This window comes from Odontesthes bonariensis, chromosome 6 (assembly GCF_027942865.1).
Source record: "Odontesthes bonariensis isolate fOdoBon6 chromosome 6, fOdoBon6.hap1, whole genome shotgun sequence".
Lineage (NCBI taxonomy): Eukaryota > Metazoa > Chordata > Actinopteri > Atheriniformes > Atherinopsidae > Odontesthes > Odontesthes bonariensis.
Genome location: NC_134511.1, coordinates 3,334,023 through 3,357,719, shown reverse-complemented (window position 1 = coordinate 3,357,719; position 23,697 = coordinate 3,334,023). Strand labels below are relative to the sequence as shown.

At 39.5% G+C, this 23,697-nt stretch overlaps 1 protein-coding gene across 1 annotated transcript in view; it reads left to right on the top strand.

Annotated features, from left to right (window-relative positions):
- LOC142382705 (uncharacterized) overlaps nt 1–22,432 on the top strand; it is a 33,698-nt gene extending 11,266 nt beyond the window's left edge. Inside the window, exons 6-14 of the mRNA XM_075468827.1 lie at nt 579–599; nt 3,233–3,253; nt 5,587–5,607; nt 8,302–8,322; nt 11,041–11,061; nt 13,839–13,859; nt 15,881–15,901; nt 17,595–17,645; nt 21,884–22,432. Coding sequence (XP_075324942.1) covers nt 579–599; nt 3,233–3,253; nt 5,587–5,607; nt 8,302–8,322; nt 11,041–11,061; nt 13,839–13,859; nt 15,881–15,901; nt 17,595–17,645; nt 21,884–21,888 — 203 coding nt within the window. The 3' untranslated portion in view covers nt 21,889–22,432. The remainder of the gene's footprint in view (nt 1–578; nt 600–3,232; nt 3,254–5,586; nt 5,608–8,301; nt 8,323–11,040; nt 11,062–13,838; nt 13,860–15,880; nt 15,902–17,594; nt 17,646–21,883) is intronic.
- The last annotated feature ends 1,265 nt before the right edge of the window (nt 22,433–23,697 follow it).

Genomic DNA, 23,697 nt, shown 5'->3' with positions numbered 1-23,697 from the left:
TGAAGTCACTACAAGTCAAGAAGTAAGAAAACACAACCCTGTCACTTTGTTTTGGTTCCATAGACGTGAAAATGTGTCATTCAGTGTGTGGTTGAGATTTTGAGGGTAAAGTTAGGTCACTTTCCAAGAGGTGACTTTGTTCTTGTTAAAGACTGTATATTATGATCCAGGATATTAAAGGTCAGCAGTGGATAAGTTTCATGTCTTTAACAGCTGAAGGATTCCTTTAGTCGGCCTTTGAGCTGTTACTGATTCAGTTCAAAGTCATCCTGGCAGCAGTTTCATTTCCCGTCACCTCTCAGCAAATTGAACTGGAACAACTGGGAAAACTTCCCTGAACAGACAGAATAACAGTGTTGTGTAGATGGTCGACACAAAGCACATTTTATTCAAATATTTTCAGTTCTCAGAACAGTGATCAAGTTGCAACTTGATTAGAGTTTACAGATTCTCTTCAGTCCACCTTAAAGAGAGAGAGAGTTTAATTCCAGCTTGTTTATGGTGTGTTGTTTTTAATATAAAATATTCACTTTGTTTCTTCTTCTTTTCTCTCCATTTATGTGTGTCGGACCATAAAGAACAAAAACGTCGTGAAGCAGGTAGGTGTGAGTTTCTGTTTTGTTCTCCAGGTGTAACCAGCCCCTTAACTGATATAAAATGGAATATGTTTCAGTCTTCACCATCTTGAATAGGAGACATGATTTGGGTTATTGATCTATGGAGGAATGTTTGATTGATAACAGAGTAGTTTTTATGGAACTTGATATCCATAAGTGCTAATCATTTTCCACAGCTGTAGAATATATTTTGGATGCTGGCGTACACAGTCTGGCCTTAGTCTTCTGCTAGAAAAACTGCAGCTACTCCAGAGGTTTCTTTAAATCTTATTTATTGATCCACGCAGATCGGAACAGGACACACCATTTTTGTTAGTTGTGGTTTCCTAAATAAGGAAATAAATAAACAATAATAAAGAAATATGTCACTGACTTGAATAAACAATTAAACAAGCACACAGTACTACATGCAGAATACAGTGAATAATGAATCTAGTGACGATAATCAGTAATACTATAGAACGGCCACACAGGGGCGCTTCAGACCACATCATTACAACAGAAAGTAAATAAAGCAGATATTGTCCGATATAAAACCCATCCACGATCATAGACACTCAATCCCAACAGTATTGTATGTTTTGTAACACATATGTAACTTAAATGGACATATGAATAGGTCTGTGGAAATATATATCTAACATAAAAACTCCGTGAGTGAGAACAAACTCTACAACATGGCGGCCTGCTAGCAACCACGGCGCACACATTAGAAATGGCATGATAATGTTAAACAGTCAATGCACACTTACATTGTACTCACGCACAACCGACACTTATAACAGTAATGACGGGTCCGGCCCGGTTCGGTTTACACCGTTATGAAGGTGCTCAGCGACCAACAGGTAACACTGCTGCAGTCAGGCTATATTGTTCACGTGTAAATCCAGGACTAATCGGGTCCTTCCGGATGTGATGGTGACGTCACACGCACGGCAGAACAGGGAAGTTTGCACAACAGCAGCTGGTCCCAAAAACAGATGTTGCCTCCTTGTAATCCTCTATTGTAAAATATTTGCTGCATACAGAAGTTAAAGTGAACTGACTCAGATCTTCTTTTTACTTGGTGTGAGAGACAAAGTCCTGCTTTTTTTCTGAGTCCTTTAAAGTTCAGTAGCCAGTTATCAGGTTTGAAGTCCATCACGCTTTCCAGTTTAATTCAGTCCACCTTGAAGCATCTGTGACTGGTTGTTAGTCTAACTCAGTGGTCCCCAAACTTTTTCTAAAGAGGGCCGGCTCGCTCTGCACGGCTCTTTGAGAGGGCCGGAGGCCGGAGATTTTCCATGTAAATTACAGTAAATATGCCTACTGTATGCAGCAGATCTATCTTAGCTGAATTTTAGCCCATTCAATGTGGGCTGTTGTTATTATTTTTGTTAGGCTGCTATCATGTTAAAATGATATAACACAGTTTTAAATGGAAATAGCTGAAATCACAAAATAATAATAATAACATGAATAATTTTAGATAAAAGCCTGTTTAAGCATTTTTAAAAATCATATTTTATTCAAACATTTGTGAACTCACACAATTCTATTTGAGATAAAAACTTCCAAGAATGAACAACAATTAAGAACATTTTGTGTTGCAATGTATGTTTTAATAAAATATTTTAAAAAAGCTTTTATTTCGACACACAATACTGAGGTGAGAGCAGTGTGAACGTTATGTTATGATGACCACAGGATTCTAAATACAGTGGCCATAATAGGACAAAAATGCGTTTATGTTATTACATTTGCAGCATTCGATAAATCGGCCAGAATCCGTCTCTGAAAAGGCTGCACAACAGCGCCAAAACCTACCAGTGGCCACTAAAGGAATTACACATGTTCTCACCATAGAGAATAAACAGGAAGAAATGAGATTAACGGTGTTAAAGTCCGGTGCGGGAGGGATGGAATACATTATGGACACATTTTGGAGGACCATAAAAAATGACGAGGCGGGCCGTAGTTTTGGGACCATTGGTCTAACTTAAAGGGGACATGAAAGAAATCCCCTTTTTCTGTGCTTGAGAACACATGTTTGGGTGTTTGAAGTCACTACAAGTCAAGAAGTAAGAAAACACAACCCTGTCACTTTGTTTTGGGCCCATAGATGTGAAAATCTGTCATTCAGTGTGTGGTTGAGATTTGAGGGTAAAGTTAGGTCACTTTCCAAGAGGTGACTTTGTTCTTGTTAAAGACTGTATATTATGATCCAGGATATTAAAGGTCAGCAGTGGATAAGTTTCATGTCTTTAACAGCTGAAGGATTCCTTTAGTCGGCCTTTTAGCTGTTACTGATTCAGTTCAAAGTCATCCTGGCAGCAGTTTAATTTCCCGTCACCTCTCAGCAAATTAAACTGGAACAACTGGGAAAACTTCCCTGAACAGACAGAATAACAGTGTTGTGTAGATGGTCAACACAAAGCACATTTTATTCAAATATTTTCAGTTCTCTGAACAGTGATCAAGCTGCAACTTGATTAGAGTTTACAGATTCTCTTCAGTCCACCTTAAAGAAAGAGAGAGTTTAATTCCAGCTTGTTTATGGTGTGTTGTTTTTAATATGAAATATTCACTTTGTTTCTTCTTCTTTTCTCTCCATTTATGTGTGTCGGACCATAAAGAACAAAACCGTCGTGAAGCAGGTAGGTGTGAGTTTCTGTTTTGTTCTCCAGGTGTAACCAGCCCCTTAACTGATATAAAATGGAATATGTTTCAGTCTTCACCATCTTGAATAGGAAACATGATTTGGGTTATTGATCTATGGAGGAATGTTTGATTGATAACAGAGTAGTTTTTATGGAACTTGATATCCATAAGTGCTAATCATTTTCCACAGCAGCTGGTCCCAAAAACAGATGTTGCCTCCTTGTAATCCTCTATTGTAAAATATTTGCTGCATACAGAAGTTAAAGTGAACTGACTCAGATCTTCTTTCTACTTGGTGTGAGAGACAAAGTCCTGCTTTTTTCTGAATCCTTTAAAGTTCAGTAGTCAGTTATCAGGTTTGAAGTCCATCATGCTTTCCAGTTTAATTCAGTCCACCTTGAAGCATCTGTGACTGGTTGTTAGTCTAAAGCCCCATACACACACGTCGCTGCTATTTACTCACCACTCACTTGGGTGCTTTTGCTGACTTGGTTGGGTGGCCACTGTTTGGAGAACACTGGGGGAACGTCACCTGTCAATAATCTGTATTCTGCATTTTAATTGGCTACTCGCTTTACTCGCGTCGCTCGAAGTTGAAATATGTTCATCTCGGAATCCGCCCACATCGCATCGCTTGTACTCTCCTCGCCTACTCGCCTCGCGTAAACACATAGACATTCTATTGACTTCACTCGCTGAGCGAGTAAATAGCAGCGACGTGTGTGAATGGGGCTTAACTCAGTGGTCCCCAAACTTTTTCTAAAGAGGGCCGGCTCGCTCTGCATGGCTCTTTGAGAGGGCCGGAGGCCGGAGATTTTCCATGTAAATTACAGTAAATATGCCTACTGTATGCAGCAGATCTATCTGAGCTGAATTTTAGCCCATTAATTGTGGGCTGTTGTTATTATTTCTGTTAGGCTGCTATCATGTCAAAATTATATAACACAGTTTTAAATGGAAATAGCTAAAATCACAAAATAATAATAATAACATGAATAATTTTAGATAAAAGCCTGTTTAAGCATTTTTAAAAATCATATTTTATTCCAACATTTGTGAACTCACACAATTCTATTTGGGATAAAAACTTCCAAGAATGAGCAACAATTAAGAACATTTTAATGCCATATAAAACCATGGCTTAGAATAGTTTTTTGTTTTGATAATTGAAAGTTACACAACTTCTTTCACATTGTTAATCAATAAATCCATAGGCCTACATATTTCAAAACTTATTTAGCAAATAATGAGTCTAATTTACTATTACTCAGCTTATTTAACAACACAACGCAACATTTTGCAATGTATGTTTTAATAAAATATTTTAAAAAAGCTTTTATTTCGACACACAATACTGAGGTGAGAGCAGTGTGAACGTTATGTTATGATGACTGCATAGGATTCTAAATACAGTGGCCATAAGAGGACAAAAATGTGTTTATGTTATTACATTTGCAGCATTCGATAAATCGGCCAGAGTCCGTCTCTGAAAAAGGCTGCACAACAGCGCCAAAACCTACCAGTGGCCAACAAAGGAATTACACATGTTCTCACCATAGAGAATAAACAGGAAGAAATGAGATTAACGGTGTTAAAGTCCGGTGCGGGAGGGATGGAATACATTATGGACACATTTTGGAGGGCCATAAAAAATGACGAGGCGGGCCGTAGTTTGGGGACCATTGGTCTAATTTAAAGGGGACATGAAAAAAATCCCCTTTTTCTGTGCTTGAGAGCACATGTTTGGGTGTCTGAAGTCACGACAAGTCAAGAAGTAAGAAAACACAACCCTGTCACTTTGTTTTGGGCCCATAGATGTGAAAATGTGTCATTCAGTGTGTGGTTGAGATTTGAGGGTAAAGTTAGGTCACTTTCCAAGAGGTGACTTTGTTCTTCTTAAAGACTGTATATTACGATCCAGGATATTAAAGGTCAGCAGTGGATAAGTTTCCTGTCTTTAACAGCTGAAGGATTCCTTTAGTCGGCCTTTTAGCTGTTATTGATTCAGTTCAAAGTCATCCTGGTAGCAGTTTAATTTCCCGTCACCTCTCAGCAAATTGAACTGGAACAACTGGGAAAACTTCCCTGAACAGACAGAATAACAGTGTTGTGTAGATGGTCCACACAAAGCACATTTTATTCAAATATTTTCAGTTCTCTGAACAGTGATCAAGCTGCAACTTGATCAGAGTTTACAGATTCTCTTCAGTCCACCTTAAAGAAAGAGAGAGTTTAATTCCAGCTTGTTTATGGTGTGTTGTTTTTAACATGAAATATTCACTTTGTTTCTTCTTCTTTTCTCTCTATTTATGTGTGTCGGACCATAAAGAACAAAACCGTCGCGATGAAGGTAGGTGTGAGTAACTGTTTTGTTCTCCAGGTGTAACCAGCCCCTTAACTGATATAAAATGGAATATGTTTCAGTCTTCACCATCTTGAATAGGAGACATGATTTGGGTTATTGATCTATGGAGGAATGTTTGATTGATAACAGAGTAGTTTTTATGGAACTTGATATCCATAAGTGCTAATCATTTTCCACAGCAGCTGGTCCCAAAAACAGATGTTGCCTCCTTTTAATCCTCTATTGTAAAATATTTGCTGCATACAGAAGTTAAAGTGAACTGACTCAGATCTTCTTTTTACTTGGTGTGAGAGACAAAGTCCTGCTTTTTTCTGAATCCTTTAAAGTTCAGCAGTCAGTTATCAGGTCTGAAGTCCATCATGCTTTCCAGTTTAATTCAGTCCACCTTGAAGCATCTGTGACTGGTTGTTAGTCTAACTCAGTGGTCCCCAAACTTTTTCTAAAGAGGGCCGGCTCGCTCTGCATGGCTCTTTGAGAGGGCCGGAGGCCGGAGATTTTCCATATAAATTACAGTAAATATGCCTACTGTATGCAGCAGATCTATCTTAGCTGAATTTTAGCCCATTCAATGTAGGCTGTTGTTATTATTTTTATTAGGCTGCTATCATGTTAAAATTATATAACACAGTTTCAAAATAATAATAATAACATGAATAAGTTTCTATAAAAGCCTGTTTAAGCATTTTTAAAAATCATATTTATTCCAACATTTGTGAACTCACACAATTCTATTTGGCATACAAAACTTCCAAGAATGAACAACAATTAAGAACATTTTAATGCCATATAAAACCATGGCTTAGAATTGTTTTGTTTTGACAATTGAAAGTTACAAAACTTCTTTCACATTGTTAATCAATAAATCAATAGGCGTACATATTTCAAAACTTATGTTGCAAATAATTAGTCTAATTTACTATTACTCAGCTTATTTAACAACACAATGCATTCAAACATTTTGTAATGTATGTTTTAATAAAATCTTTTTAAAAAAAGCATTTATTTTGACACACAATACTGAGGTGAGAGCAGTGTGAACGTTATGTTATGATGACTGCATAGGATTCTAAATACAGTGGCCATAAGAGGACAAAAATGTGTTTATGTTATTACATTTGCAGCATTCGATAAATCTGCCAGAGTCCGTCTCTGAAAAAGGCTGCACAACAGCGCCAAAACCTACCAGTGGCCAACAAAGGAATTACACATGTTTTCACCATAGAGAATAAACAGGAAGAAATTAGATTAACGGTGTTAAAGTCCGGTGCGGCAGGGATGGAATACATTATGGACACATTTTGGAGGGCCAAAAATATAATGTGGCGGGCCGTAGTTTGGGGACCATTGGTCTAACTTAAAGGGGACATGAAAAAAATCCCCTTTTTCTGTGCTTGAGAGCACATGTTTGGGTGTCTGAAGTCACTACAAGTCAAGAAGTAAGAAAACACAACCCTGTCACTTTGTTTTGTGCCCATAGACGTGAAAATGTGTCATTCAGGCTACGTGCCCACGACAACGGTAGCGACAGATAAACGTAGAACATTTCGACAGATGTGCCTATCTTGCACACGGCGACGGCGTTTTTAGGAGTTCAAAACGGAGAAAACACAAACGCCCCCCAGAGTGGAGATCTTGAAAACTTTCCAACCTCTCGTCGCCGTAGGAACAGTTCAAAATGCAGAAGTGCGTTTTTTGCACACGTTAAGTGGGTAGTTCTCCATGAACGACTCCCATGTCTCACTATTTTTATTTTGGACACTCTCCCAATCCACATTATCCACTGCCTTCCTGGCTTTGTAGTTCAGTGTTGTGTTCAGGAGCAACTGGACCTCATCATCTGTCCAAACAAAGTTTGAAGGCGTACTGTTGTTGCCGCCGCTCTTCGCCATTTTCTTCCAACTGACGCGGAGGAAGTAGCCACAAAACAGGCATTTCTCATATTTATTAATATATAACAATATAACTCATATAACAATACCAAAGGTGTTGTTGCTACTGCCACCTACGTCCGGGGCGTGCATACTACATCGGCAAACTGCGAGTTTTATGAGTTTTATACGTTTTCCCTGTTCCCGTGGATAGACAGATATCCACCCCCAAGCGCTCCTGAGAACTTAGATAAATTGTGGAGGAAAAAAACGGACATCTGCGTTTATGCTTCAGAGCGTTGTCGTGGGCACGTAGCCTCAGTGTGTGGTTGAGATTTGAGGGTAAAGTTAGGTCACTTTCCAAGAGGTGACTTTGTTCTTCTTAAAGTCTGTATATTATGATCCAGGATATTAAAGGCCAGCAGTGGATAAGTTTCATGTCTTTAACAGCTGAAGGATTCCTTTAGTCGGCCTTTTAGCTGTTACTGATTCAGTTCAAAGTCATCCTGGCAGCAGTTTCATTTCCCGTCACCTCTCAGCAAATTGAACTGGAACAACTGGGAAAACTTCCCTGAACAGACAGAATAACAGTGTTGTGTAGATGGTCGACACAAAGCACATTTTATTCAAATATTTTCAGTTCTCTGAACAGTGATCAAGCTGCAACTTGATCAGAGTTTACAGATTCTCTTCAGTCCACCTTAAAGAAAGAGAGTTTAATTCCAGCTTGTTTATGGTGTGTTGTTTTTAATATGAAATATTCACTTTGTTTCTTCTTCTTTTCTCTCCATTTATGTGTCGGACCATAAAGAACAAAACCGTCGTGATGAAGGTAGGTGTGAGTAACTGTTTTGTTCTCCAGGTGTAACCAGCCCCTTAACTGATATAAAATGGAATATGTTTCAGTCTTCACCATCTTGAATAGGAGACATGATTTGGGTTATTGATCTATGGAGGAATGTTTGATTGATAACAGAGTAGATTTTATGGAACTTGATATCCATAAGTGCTAATCATTTTCCACAGCAGCTGGTCCCAAAAACAGATGTTGCCTCCTTGTAATCCTCTATTGTAAAATATTTGCTGCATACAGAAGTTAAAGTGAACTGACTCAGATCTTCTTTTTACTTGGTGTGAGAGACAAAGTCCTGCTTTTTTCTGAATCCTTTAAAGTTCAGCAGTCAGTTATCAGGTCTGAAGTCCATCATGCTTTCCAGTTTAATTCAGTCCACCTTGAAGCATCTGTGACTGGTTGTTAGTCTAACTCAGTGGTCCACAAACTTTTTCTAAAGAGGGCCGGCTCGCTCTGCATGGCTCTTTGAGAGGGCCGGAGGCCGGAGATTTTCCATGTAAATTACAGTAAATATGCCTACTGTATGCAGCAGATCTATCTTAGCGGAATTTTAGCCCATTCAATGTGGGCTGTTGTTATTATTTCTGTTAGGCTGCTATCATGTTAAAATGATATAACACAGTTTTAAATGGAAATAGGTGAAATCACAAAATAATAATAATAACATGAATAATTTTAGATAAAAGCCTGTTTAAGCATTTTTAAAAATCATATTTATTCCAACTTTTGTGAACTCACACAATTCTATTTGGGATAAAAACTTCCAAGAATGAACAACAATTAAGAACATTTTAATGCCATATAAAACCATGGCTTAGAATTGTTTTGTTTTGACAATTGAAAGTTACAAAACTTCTACCACATTGTTAATCAATAAATCAATAGGCGTACATATTTCAAAACTTATGTTGCAAATAATGAGTCTAATTTACTATTACTCAGCTTATTTAACAACACAATGCATTCAAACATTTTGCAATGTATGTTTTAATAAAATCTTTTTAAAAAAAGCATTTATTTTGACACAATACTGAGCTGAGAGCAGTGTGAACGTTATGTTATGATGACTGCATAGGATTCTAAATACAGTGGCCACAAGAGGACAAAAATGTGTTTATGTTATTACATTTGCAGCATTCGATAAATCGGCCAGAGTCCATCTCTGAAAAAGGCTGCGCAACAGCGCCAAACCTACCAGTGGCCAAGAAAAGGAATTACACATGTTCTCACCATAGAGAATAAACAGGAAGAAATGAGATTAACGGTGTTAAAGTCCGGTGCGGCAGGGATGGAATACATTACGGACACATTTTGGAGGGCCAAAAATATAATGTGGCGGGCCGTAGTTTTGGGACCATTGGTCTAACTTAAAGGGGACATGAAAAAAATCCCCTTTTTCTGTGCTTGAGAGCACATGTTTGGGTGTCTGAAGTCACTACAAGTCAAGAAGTAAGAAAACACAACCCTGTCACTTTGTTTTGTGCCCATAGACGTGAAAATGTGTCATTCAGGCTACGTGCCCACGACAACGGTAACGACAGATAAACGTAGAACATTTCGACAGATGTGCCTATCTTGCACACGGCGACGGCGTTTTTAGGAGTTCAAAACGGAGAAAACACAAAGGCCCCCCAGAGTTGAGATCTTGAAAACTTTCCAACCTCTCGTCGCCGTAGGAACAGTTCAAAATGCAGAAGTGCGTTTTTTGCACTCGTTAAATGGGTAGTTCTCCATGAACGACTCCCATGTCTCACTATTTTTATTTTGGACACTCTCCCAATCCACATTATCCACTGCCTTCCTGGCTTTGTAGTTCAGTGTCGTGTTCAGGAGCAACTGGACCTCATCATCTGTCCAAACAAAGTTTGAAGGCGTACTGTTGTTGCCGCCGCTCTTCGCCATTTTCTTCCAACTGACGCGGAGGAAGTAGCCACAAAACAGGCATTTCTCATATTTATTAATATATAACAATATAACTCATATAACAATACCAAAGGTGTTGTTGCAACTGCCACCTACGTCCGGGGCGTGCATACTACATCGGCAAACTGCGAGTTTTATGAGTTTTATACGTTTTCCCTGTTCCCGTGGATAGACAGATATCCACCCCCAAGCGCTCCTGAGAACTTAGATAAATTGTGGAGGACAAAAACGGACATCTGCGTTTATGCTTCAGAGCGTTGTCGTGGGCACGTAGCCTCAGTGTGTGTGGTTGAGATTTGAGGGTAAAGTTAGGTCACTTTCCAAGAGGTGACTTTGTTCTTCTTAAAGACTGTATATTATGATCCAGGATATTAAAGGCCAGCAGTGGATAAGTTTCATATCTTTAACAGCTGAAGGATTCCTTTAGTCGGTCTTTTAGCTGTTACTGATTCAGTTCAAAGTCATCCTGGCAGCAGTTTCATTTCCCGTCACCTCTCAGCAAATTGAACTGGAACAACTGGGAAAACTTCCCTGAACAGACAGAATAACAGTGTTGTGTAGATGGTCGACACAAAGCACATTTTATTCAAATATTTTCAGTTCTCTGAACAGTGATCACGCTGCAACTTGATTAGAGTTTACAGATTCTCTTCAGTCCACCTTAAAGAGAGAGAGTTTAATTCCAGCTTGTTTATGGTGTGTTGTTTTTAACATGAAATATTCACTTTGTTTCTTCTTCTTTTCTCTCCAATTTTTGTGTGTCGGACCATAAAGAACAAAACCGTCGTGATGAAGGTAGGTGTGAGTAACTGTTTTGTTCTCCAGGTGTAACCAGCCCCTTAACTGATTTAAAATGGAATATGTTTCAGTCTTCACCATCTTAAATAGGAGACATGATTTGGGTTATTGATCTATGGAGGAATGTTTGATTGATAACAGAGTAGTTTTTATGGAACTTGATATCCATAAGTGCTAATCATTTTCCACAGCAGCTGGTCCCAAAAACAGATGTTGCCTCCTTGTAATCCTCTATTGTAAAATATTTGCTGCATACAGAAGTTAAAGTGAACTGACTCAGATCTTCTTTTTACTTGGTGTGAGAGACAAAGTCCTGCTTTTTTCTGAATCCTTTAAAGTTCAGCAGTCAGTTATCAGGTCTGAAGTCCATCATGCTTTCCAGTTTAATTCAGTCCACCTTGAAGCATCTGTGACTGGTTGTTAGTCTAACTCAGTGGTCCCCAAACTTTTTCTGAAGAGGGCCGGCTCGCTCTGCATGGCACTTTGAGAGGGCCGGAGGCCAGAGATTTTCCATGTAAACTACAGTAAATATGCCTACTGTATGCAGCAGATCTATCTTAGCTGAATTTTAGCCCATTCAATGTGGGCTGTTATTATTTCTGTTAGGCTGCTATCATGTTAAAATGATATAACACAGTTTTAAATGGAAATAGCTGAAACCACAAAATAAGAATAATAACATGAATAATTTTAGATAAAAGCCTTTTTAAGCATTTTTAAAAATCATATTTATTCCAACATTTGTGAACTCACACAATTCTATTTGGGATAAAACCTTCCAAGAATGAACAACAATTAAGAACATTTTACTGCCATATAAAACCATGGCTTAGAATTATTTTGTTTTGACAATTGAAAGTTACACAACTTCTACCACATTGTTAATCAATAAATCAATAGGCCTACATATTTCAAAACTTATGTTGCAAATAATGAGTCTAATTTTCTATTACTCAGCTTATTTAACAACACAACGCATTCAAAAATTTTGCAATGTATGTTTTAATAAAATCTTTTTAAAAAAAGCTTTTATTTTGACACACAATACTGAGGTGAGAGCAGTGTGAACGTTATGTTATGATGACTCCATAGGATTCTAAATACAGTGGCCATAAGAGGACAAAAATGTGTTTATGTTATTACATTTGCAGCATTCGATAAATCGGCCAGAGTCCGTCTCTGAAAAAGGCTGCGCAACAGCGCCAAAACCTACCTGTGGCCAACAAAGGGATTACACATGTTCTCACCATAGAGAATAAACAGGAAGAAATGAGATTAACGGTGTTAAAGTCCGGTGCGGCAGGGATGGAATACATTATGGACACATTTTGGAGGGCCATAAAATATGACGAGGCGGGCCGTAGTTTGGGGACCATTGGTCTAACTTAAAGGGGACATGAAAAAAATCCCCTTTTTCTGTGCTTGAGAGCACATGTTTGGGAGTCTGAAGTCACTACAAGTCAAGAAGTAAGAAAACACAACCCTGTCACTTTGTTTTGGGCCCATAGATGTGAAAATGTGTCATTCAGTGTGTGGTTGAGATTTGAGGATAAAGTTAGGTCACTTTCCAAGAGGTGACTTTGTTCTTCTCAAAAACTGTATATCATGATTCTGTCACACTTAGAGAACGGAGGACGCAGATGCAGGAGATGTTATTCCTAGAGCTTTATTCAGGAGGGCAACAGATTCACCAAGTTCCTATTCAGATAAACTAATCAGGCTATGAAATATTGTTCTAATAATATACTTTTCCAAAATGGAAAAGTATATCTCTTTAAATGATCAAACTCAAAATCACTCCTCTAACGGAGGAAAAAACAATGATCTATGAAACGTTAATATTAAATAAAGATCACTCCTGCTGCGGAGAAAAAACAAAATACCTCTCCTTAAAAAGCGGAGGAACTATACTATAGAATATTACAAATGAAAATCACTCCAACCGGGAGAAAAAAAACAAGAGGGATATAAACATAAACTATCTCTGTAACTCTTACAGGATTAATTATCAAACTTTATCAGAAAAAACAAAAAACTCTCTAATGAGGAATTTACCAACTGGCAGACTTGGGAAAAACTTGGCAACAGATCAGGCTTGGTACAAGGCGAGAGTGAGGTACGTCAATCGGACAGATACACAACACACTGGCACAAGACAGGGGGAGACGCAGACTCTTAAGCACACCGGGGTAATGGGGAACAGGTGGAATCATTCATACGACAATCAGACTGGAGCACGAGAGGAAGGGCAACTGACCTGAAACGAGAGGGAAGTTGTTCTTTCAAAATAAAACAGGAAATGACGAAACAATACATGAAACGAGACAACAACCCAACTTAACCTCACCGCGGTGTGACAGATCCAGGATATTAAAGGTCAGCAGTGGATAAGTTTCATGTCTTTAACAGCTGAAGGATTCCTTTAGTCGGCCTTTTAGCTGTTACTGATTCAGTTCAAAGTCATCCTGGCAGCAGTTTCATTTCCCGTCACCTCTCAGCAAATTGAACTGGAACAACTGGGAAAACTTCCCTGAACAGACAGAATAACAGTGTTGTGTAGATGGTCGACACAAAGCACATTTTATTCAAATATTTTCAGTTCTCTGAACAGTGATCAAGCTGCAACTTGATTAGAGTTTACAGATTCTCTTCAGTCCACCTTAAAGAAAGAGAGAGTTTAATTCCAGCTTGTTTATGGTGTGTTGTTTTTAACATGAAATATTCACTTTGTTTCTTCTTCTTTTCTCTCCATTTATGTGTGCCGGACCATAAAGAACAAAACCGTCGTGAAGAAGGTAGGTGTGAGTAACTGTTTTGTTCTCCAGGTGTAACCAGCCCCTTAACTGATATAAAATGGAATATGTTTCAGTCTTCACCATCTTGAATAGGAGACATGATTTGGGTTATTGATCTATGGAGGAATGTTTGATTGATAACAGAGTAGTTTTTATGGAACTTGATATCCATAAGTGCTAATCATTTTCCACAGCAGCTGGTCCCAAAAACAGATGCTGCCTCCTTGTAATCCTCTATTGTAAAATATTTGCTGCTTACAGAAGTTAAAGTGAACTGACTCAGATCTTCTTTTTACTTGGTGTGAGAGACAAAGTCCTGCTTTTTTCTGAATCCTTTAAAGTTCAGTAGTCAGTTATCAGGTCTGAAGTCCATCATGCTTTCCAGTTTAATTCAGTCCACCTTGAAGCATCTGTGACTGGTTGTTAGTCTAACTCAGTGGTCCCCAAACTTTTTCTAAAGAGGGCCGGCTCGCTCTGCATGGCTCTTTGAGAGGGCCAGAGGCCGGAGATTTTCCATGTAAATTACAGTAAATATGCCTACTGTATGCAGCAGATCTATCTTAGCTGAATTTTAGCCCATTCAATGTAGGCTGTTGTTATTATTTCTGTTAGGCTGCTATCATGTTAAAATGATATAACACAGTTTTAAATGGAAATAGCTGAAATCACAAAATAATAATAATAACATGAATAATTTTTGATAAAAGCCTCTTTAAGCATTTTTAAAAGTCATATTTATTCCAACATTTGTGAACTCACACAATTCTATTTGGCATAAAAAACTTCCAAGAATGAACAACAATTAAGAACATCTGAATGCCATATAAAACCATGGCTTAGAATTGTTTTGTTTTGACATTTGAATGTTACACAACTTCTTTCACATTGTTAATCAATAAATCAATAGGCCTACATATTGCAAAACGAATTTTGCAAATAATGAGTCTAATCTACTATTACTCAGCTTATTTAACAACACAATGCATTTAAACATTTTGCAATGTATGTTTTAATAAAATCTTTTTAACAAAAGCTTTTATTTCGACACACAATACTGAGGTGAGAGCAGTGTGAACGTTATGTTATGTTGACTGCATAGGATTCTAAATACAGAGGCCATAAGAGGACAAAAATGTGTTTATGTTATTACATTTGCAGCATTCGATAAATCGGCCAGAGTCCGTCTCTGAAAAAGGCTGCGCAACAGCGCCAAAACCTACCAGTGGCCAACAAAGGAATTACACATGTACTCACCATAGAGAATAAACAGGAAGAAATGAGATTAACGGTGTTGAAGTCCGGTGCGGGAGGGATGGAATACATTACGGACACATTTTGGAGGGCCAAAAAAAAAATGTGGCCGTAGTTTTGGGACCATTGGTCTAACTTAAAGGTGACATGAAAAAAATCCCCTTTATCTGTGCTTGAGAACACATGTTTGGGTGTCTGAAGGCACTACAAGTCAAGAAGTAAGAAAACACAACCCTGTCACTTTGTTTTGGGCCAAAGACGTGAAAATTTGTCATTCAGTGTGTGTTTGAGATTTGAGGGTAAAGTTAGGTCACTTTCCAAGAGGTGACTTTGTTCTTCTTAAAGACTGTATATTATGATCCAGGATATTAAAGGTCAGCAGTGGATAAGTTTCATGTCTTTAACAGCTGAAGGATTCCTTTAGTCGGCCTTTTAGCTGTTACTGATTCAGTTCAAAGTCATCCTGGCAGCAGTTTCATTTCCCGTCACCTCTCAACAAATTGAACTGGAACAACTGGGAAAACTTCCCTGAACAGACAGAATAACAGTGTTGTGTAGATGGTCGACACAAAGCACATTTTATTCAAATATTTTCACTTCTCTGAACAGTGATCAAGCTGCAACTTGATTAGAGTTTACAGATTCTCTTCAGTCCACCTTAAAGAAAGAGAGAGTTTAATTCCAGCTTGTTTATGGTGTGTTGTTTTTAATATGAAATATTCACTTTGTTTCTTCTTCTTTTCTCTCCATTTATGTGTTGGACCAAAAAGAACTAAAACGTCGTGAAGAAGGTAGGTGTGAGTTTCTGGTTTGTTCTCCAGGTGTAACCATCCCCTTAACTGATATAAAATGGAATATGTTTCAGTCTTCACCATCTTGAATAGGAGACATGATTTGGGTTATTGATCTATGGAGGAATGTTTGATTGATAACAGAGTAGTTTTTATGGAACTTGATATCCATAAGTGCTAATCATTTTCCACAGCAGCTGGTCCCAAAAACAGATGCTGCCTCTTTGTAATCCTCTATTGTAAAATATTTGCTGCATACAGAAGTTAAAGGGATAGTTCGCCTCTTTTGACATGAAGCTGTATGACATCCCATATTAGCAACATCATTTATGAACATCTTCTTACCCCCCGCTGCGTCCTGTGAGCGGAGTCCCAGCTGAGTTTTGGGGTCCACAAAGCTACTCCGGCTAGTTGGCTGGGGGCACAAAAATAAAGCGTTTTGCTTCTCAAAAAAATATCCGTTCAAAAGAGTAATACATTTGCATCACAAAATCGTTGTCCAGGAAAACGTCAGACCTCACTTCGCTTGGCTCTATTTTTTGCCTCCCTTGATATCACTGCCTCTAATGTAAAACTGTGCAGACCGAAGAGCAGACCGAGCACTCCCTAGCCACCTAGCGATAGCTGCACCTGTTACGGTGTTTACTGCTCGGAAGCAGGGGACTGCTCGGTCTGTTCTTCGGTCTGCACAGTTTTACATTGGAGGCAGTGATATCAAGGGAGGCAAAAAATAGCGCCAAGCGAAGTGAGGTCTGACTTTTTCCTGGACAACGATTTTGTGATGCAAATGTATTACTCTTTTGAACGGATATTTTTTTGAGAAGCAAAACGCTTTATTTTTGTGCCCCCAGCCAACTAGCCGGACTAGCTTCGTGGAACGCAAAACTCAGCTGGGACTCCGCTCACAGGACGCAGCAGGGGGTAAGAAAATGTTCATAAATGATATTGCTAACATGGGATGTCATACAGCTTCATGTCAAAAGAGGCGAACCATCCCTTTAAAGTGAACTGACTCAGATCTTCTTTTTACTTGGTGTGAGAGACAAAGTCCTGCTTTTTTCTGAATCCTTTAAAGTTCAGCAGTCAGTTTAATTCAGCAGTCAGAATAATATTGCACCCCCCACTTTTCAGTTTTTTATTTGTTAAAAAAGTTTGACACATCCAATAAATTTCATTCCACTTCACGATTGTGTCCAACTTGTTGTTGATTCTTCACAAAAAAATAAAAATTTAATAAGTTTGAAGCCAAGGGCGAAACCATCGTGTAGATATTGGGGGGGTCCAAATTATAACTGTAGACCATATTCCAGCGGGGGGTCTGGGGGTCCTCCCCCAGAAGATTTTTTATTTCTTAGATGCCATTTCCTGCATTCTAGTGCATTTTAGGGTGACCTGTACAAATGTCTTCAAAGGTCTTCAAAGGTACAGACCTCAGAGGAACCGAGCATGTAAAGTGACCCCCAAACAACAAGTGGAGGACCAGCTGCTGTACAGATGTTAAAATGCTGTGAAACCTGTCAGAGCCAGGTGTTATTCAGTGCTGACCACGAAGCTGCCCGAACATTTGCTTTTTAAATGAAGACTCAGTAAAGATGGAAATAACGTGTTTATTTTGTAAAAACATACAATAAAAACTGAGATAACAAGACAACTTATTGACCCTCTGAATGAATTTTCATCTTTTTCTTTACAGCTGTGGAGCCTCGGAAACGCAGCAGCAGCAATGAACTCTTACCACCTGACAGTGAGTTTAACTGAACTCTCCTTAAGAAATCCCACTGAAAGTGCTGCTGTTGGATCCAGATCTGTCTGACCAAACACTGCTTGTGGTGTTACTCTGCCCACTCATGAAACGATCACTCAGCTCTACATTTTCATGAATTTCTTCTGTTTTACTGAAAGACTGAAGCTGAAGTACCGAGTTACATCTTACAGTCCAGTTGGTGGATGCAGCAGTTAGATGGAAAATAAAAATGCATTAAAAGCCAAAATAAAGGTTACAGATGATGTAATCTGTGCATAAACATCACTGATTGATTCTATCTGAGGTCTTCTTTCATATCTGACTGGTGTTTTTCCAGCTAAGTGTGTGGTGGAAAAAATAATGATTATCAAAGCACTGTTAAGGTGAAAAGCACTCAGACAGGTTTATTAAATATTTTTTGTACAAGAGAGAGCAAGACTTCAACACAGAGCATCTGTGTCCGAGTGTAGCTCTGACTTCCAGTTTCAGTGCTTGTCTTATTATACCCGAACACAGGAGAAGGAAAAAATGTCCATGTATCAGAGTATGCAAGCTAACTTCTTATCTCTTGATGAGCCGGACGGCGTTGTGGCGTGCGCCAAACAGAATGAAAAAGGAAATACAGAAATGTTTGATTGGAAACATCTTATGCCTGGGAGAAGAAGAACAAAGTAAATATTTTACTGGAACATCTTGTGCATCTAGTGTCTGGGATAAAAAGACCAAATCTTACAAGTGATTTAAACTGAATAAAATGTTCCAGTTCAAGTCATGGTTGGTAATCCTGGAGAGTTAGCAAGGTCTTCATGCTCTAGCATGGTTGCCGCGTCTGCTAGCACGAGCAGTGTTGATGACGTCATGATTTCGTGCCGGCTATATACGGTGGTGCAAGTCGATGCTCCAGTAGTTGCAATTTTCTCCGTCACAGAGGTGTTGCTGCTACCTGAAGGTTACCGCTACTCTACAACCAGGAAGGTGGAGAAGAAAACAATGAAGAGCAGGAACACTGTCATCATGATGCTGCTGCAGTATCTGGATCATTTTAATGTTTTAATTCAGTTCAAAGAGGTGAAGGTCTGAAGCCCCCGACATCACCACTTGGAGTCTCTGCCCTCTTCTTTGCCTTCACGTATCTGTCCCGTAGCTCTGGTCTTGCTTCTGGCTTCATCCAGAGCAGCCGTTTCTGCTCCGGCTTTCTTTTTCTTCCCCTTTAAAGTAATGGTAGTTTTGGCTGCATTTTCTCTGCCATCGCACTCACATTAAGTTATTTTCGGCACCGGTGAAAAAAGCGCGGAGGAGGGAGCCGGCAGAGGGGGGCGCAGGCAGAACGGGCAGAACTAGACATGAAGGCATCTGATTGGTTCTTTGTCCTCGGCCTGAGGAGTTTGGATTGGTCAGCTTTTTTTCAGCCCTGCAGCTGCCACAGAGCTCTGATTATTTTTGGCCCTTTTTCTAAATACATCATGTATAGATTACTCTCAGGCAGCCGCGGCTATTCAGAGACAACAGGGGAAGCCGGACAACCTCTCCCATTCTCTGGCGAAATTGCTACATCTTCAATGTTAAATTGACAATAAAACAGTTATTCACAAAACACAAGATATGCCCAATACTGCATTTACTTTCATAACTACAACATGTTGTCCTGCACCTTAATGAAGTGATTTCTTCTGAAATCGCCGCCGTTCACTGAGGAAATCATGTTATGAAGCCGCCACTAACAGCCGGGCTTCCGAGCCGAGGGCTGCCGGCTTCAGGAGGGGGCGGGAGGGTCACGTTTTCTTCTACAATTCTAGGTCGTCATTGGCTTAATCGACAAAAACTCATCACTTCCGAGGCTGCTCTGCGTCTCTGGGGGTATATTAGACGTGAGCGTGTCAATATGAGGGGCTGTGTCGTGATGATTGGAGTTAGTGTTTGTCCATCAGATGTTGTGGCAGCCGAAATTTTAAGCGTGGAGAAGCACGCTGGAACTTCAGTCCCAAAGCGGATACGAAAGAGACTGGTTGTCTGTGAAAGTGCTGTCGGAGTTTCACTCATTTCCCATCGTTTCCATTTCCATTAAAGGTGCACTGTGTAATACTTTTAGTTGTTTCTTTCCAGAATTCATGCTGCCCATTCACAAATGTTACCTTTTTTAAGAATACCTACCACCACCATCAAACTCTAAGTATTCATTATGACAGGGATAAATGCTCCACAGATTCTGATCCAGCCACAGATCCAGCCATTTACAGGCCTTAGATTCCATCATACTTGATTTTGGCCTTGCTGTGTGAATTTTCAAAGTCTATACCTTCTTTCTGTGTATTTGCTGGGCATACTTGTCATACTAGACACAGCTATGTTATAAGTAATTCTTTTTAACTTTGCTATCTTCTGCTTTGCGATGGCACGAGCCACTACAACCCTGAACGCATAATATGGGCTTCCCCTGTTTTAAAAGTCAGCAGCCCGGCTCTCAGGTAGGGCCCGACCGATATGTTTTTTTCAGGGCCGATACCGATAACTATGGAAATGGGAGGCCGATAACCGATATGTGCAACCGATAAATAGAAACATTCACGATAAATTAAAAATAGCACACACTGACACAAACTTTCATATCCATTAAGTCTTTTTAATTGTAAAAATGAAAAGTGCAGGGAGCTGCCAGCAGCATTTGTAAAATAAAGCCAAACTTTAATTGTCACGTTCAGAGAATGGTAGTTGGAGACGGGGTGTTGAAAAATGAAAGACGGGCGATCTGTGCCTGATCCTTTAAAAGTCAGCGTTCTGAATGCTAAGAATCACCAGGGCGAGAGAATGATAAGTACTCGCGCAGGGTATTACAGCGAGGAGAAACAAAAGCATTTAGGTCTGAGTTTAATATAATGTTTTCAAATAAAGGCAATTTACAAAAAAGTATTTGGATCATTGTACCGAGCGCACATCTAATGTCTGGGCAAACTCCCTACAGATCGGCCAACTGCCAGCACTTTGATATCACACCGGGCGTGTTTAAATGGTCAAAGCGCTTAGCAACGCATAATAAAGTAACTAATAGGCTAAACGTGCAATGTGCCTTTAGGGCCTGAGTCGCGTCGCGTACGGCTTCATGAAGTTGTTCATCTAACACCATGGTTGTTGGAGCAAGCCTGCTAGCTACTCGGTGGTGGTGTGACAGCCTATCTGGCTAGCCATAACAAGATGTTACTCCAGATGTTTGAAACGCAGCGACTGGCCAAAACTTAATTCTATTAAAGTTAATTAAGAGGGACATTACGACCAATCACCGTTGGTTCTAACGTGCTGGGTAACCAGTTGTTACGGAACAAGATAGACTCTCACACCGGCAGGCTACCAAGTATCTAGCAGGCTTGCACTAACAAATGGTTAGTCTCAGGAACAAACACAAACACGTTTTATTTGGTCTTCATTGACCATGGCTTTCAGTCCACCTTTCGTGTAGAACTACAGACACGTTCACGTTTCCATGTGGGGGTTTAAAAATGACCGTAGCCTACACTATGCTGAGACTGCTTTATGGACAACCGTTTCAGTGAGGAGTATTCGCCGTCATTCTTGTTATCCTTTCGTGAGCTAAAGGTTTGCGTCGTTACACAGATCAAATGGACCATTTTCACTAGTTGTATACACTAATAAAGACGTTGTGGTGCCGTGCTTTTGCAACGTTGTTGTGTTTGTAACTTATTGCAGGGGATAAGGCTTCGTATATGCTTACCTTGAAGGGAGTTTGTTCTCTCTGCTTCAAGTAGTACTGCCACCACCGTGGCCCCACTTGCACCGCAGCCGACTTGAAGCCGCTCACAGCGTTCAGTAGCCACCCCGCCCCCAACTTGCGCCACGGCCGCCTTGAAACCGTTCGCAGCCTTGCGTGTTGATTGGTTGTATTCCGTGTGCCAAACAAATCAGATGCTGTGATGGGCGGGCCGATGCTCATGAATTCAAAGTGGCGAGAGCAGAAGACGCGTTCAGAACGAAACGGCTGCAAAATTGGTTGTGAAAATTATATAAACTTATCGGTGGAAATTTATGGAAAGTATGGCCGATGCCGATATCCCCAAAATGCTAAATATCGGCCCAATATATCGGTGGGGCCGATAATCGGTCGGGCCTTACTCTCAGGATAGACGGACCATTTCACCCAGTATTACAGAATGTGTTTTTGAACAGGATTACCAACCGTGCCTTTAAGAGCTCTCAGTTAACTGTTTTTTCTGTTTATTTCATTTCAGTGTGAGCTGAGGGTTGTTCTGCTGGGAGGCAGCTGGTCTGAGAGGAGCTCAGTGGGGAACCTCATACTGGGAGTGGATGTTTTAGTTGGAATTTCAAAATGGCCGCCATACAGGTGTCTGTTCAAGTGGCAACATTGGTTTTTGGAATCCCCAAGGTCTGCAGATTCCAAAAATATATAGGTCAACAAATCCCCAAAAAATTCCCACAAAAGTACATTTTTGTACACAGTGAACCTGACTATTAAAATTTATTGGCTGAACTTTCTTTTCTTTTCTTTTTTTCTTCAATCATTTATCTTTGAATATAAAATACTGTTGGATGGAAACGCTGATAATTCAGTAATAAAACGTGTTTGGTAGAAGGGGAAAACAGTCTGTGGAAAAAAGGGGAATATGATAAAATGCAATTGAAACATCAAATCAAATGGCCTACAAATACACAAACAATGTTACATAAAACTTTTTCAAGAGCTCATATTTGTGTTGACCAAAGATGACTGTAAAGATGTCATCAGGTATTCCATCATGTCAGTTTAATTTCTATTCATTTCTTGTTATGTCATTGGATTATTTCTAATAATTATTTTGATGTTTGATGTTATTTCTTGTAAAAAAAAGTTATAAATAACCTTGTTAAATGTAAAATCAGTTTTTTGTTGACTCAAATATAATAAATATAATCACCTTTAACCAAAATGAAAGACATTTTTTAAATTCATTGCAAAAACACATCGATTCTAATTGGGGTCATTTTTGACCCCACTCATGGAAGAGTGTAGGTAGAGGTCGTTCATGCATCCAAGAGTTAACTCAGCACCTCACACCAGTGTGAGAATCACTGGACCTTTGGAACCACAGAAAGAAATATCAGTCATCAACACTCCAGATCTGCAGATTCTCACTGCATACAAACTGACAGAGTTCATAAAAGACTGTGTGAGCTACTCTGCTCCTGGACCTCATGTGTTCCTGTTGCTTCTGCAGCCTGAAAACTTCACTGAGGAACCCAAAGAGAGGCTCTGTACTGTTCTTAAAGAATTCAGTGATCAATCATTTGATCATTCACTGATTCTGATGTCGACACCCAGACAGCAGAGTTTAGATTTGATGGAAAATGACATGTTAGAGCCTCCATTAAAGGACCTGATCAGAAAATGTAGATACATGTAGCAGTCCCAGTGTTGGATTAAGAGGCCTTGCAGCCTCTGAAGATACCAGCATTCCTATGGGGGATGTTTTCTTTTCTGGGCAAGAACAGATCGGAAATTCTACACAAAGTAGAGAGACAAAAGCCTAAGTTATAACGACCTTCGGCCCTTTGAAAGCTTTTTGGGAGTGGAACTAGCAACAGACACTTGCCATAAATTGGAATAAGCTCAAATTAACAAAGAACCCTTCTTTTAGAGAAGTGGGAGACTTGCCTATCTTATCTGGACCAATAAATTGAAGTTGACACTACCCCCATTTCCCCAGATAAGGGACCAGATGGCTAAACAAGAACTGAAAAGACTTTACCCAGACTCACTTTTAGCCAAATCTTAAAACTGTATTAAACTACTAACTTTGTGCAAGTCTTTCAGGTTTCCATTAAAGTCACAAGATGCATATAGGAACAATTTGCATGATTCTGGCTTAAAATGTGACGAAGAAATAATCTTGTTGGAAAAAACCAACCCGCCTAAGGAACCACATTGCCCCCTAGTGGTCTGTAGTGTTGAATATTTAAATCCCCACGGACTCAGTAAACCGGACAGTTATATGCAACAATTTAACTTTTAACGATGTCCCGTCGGTATCTATTTGTTATTGTTGGT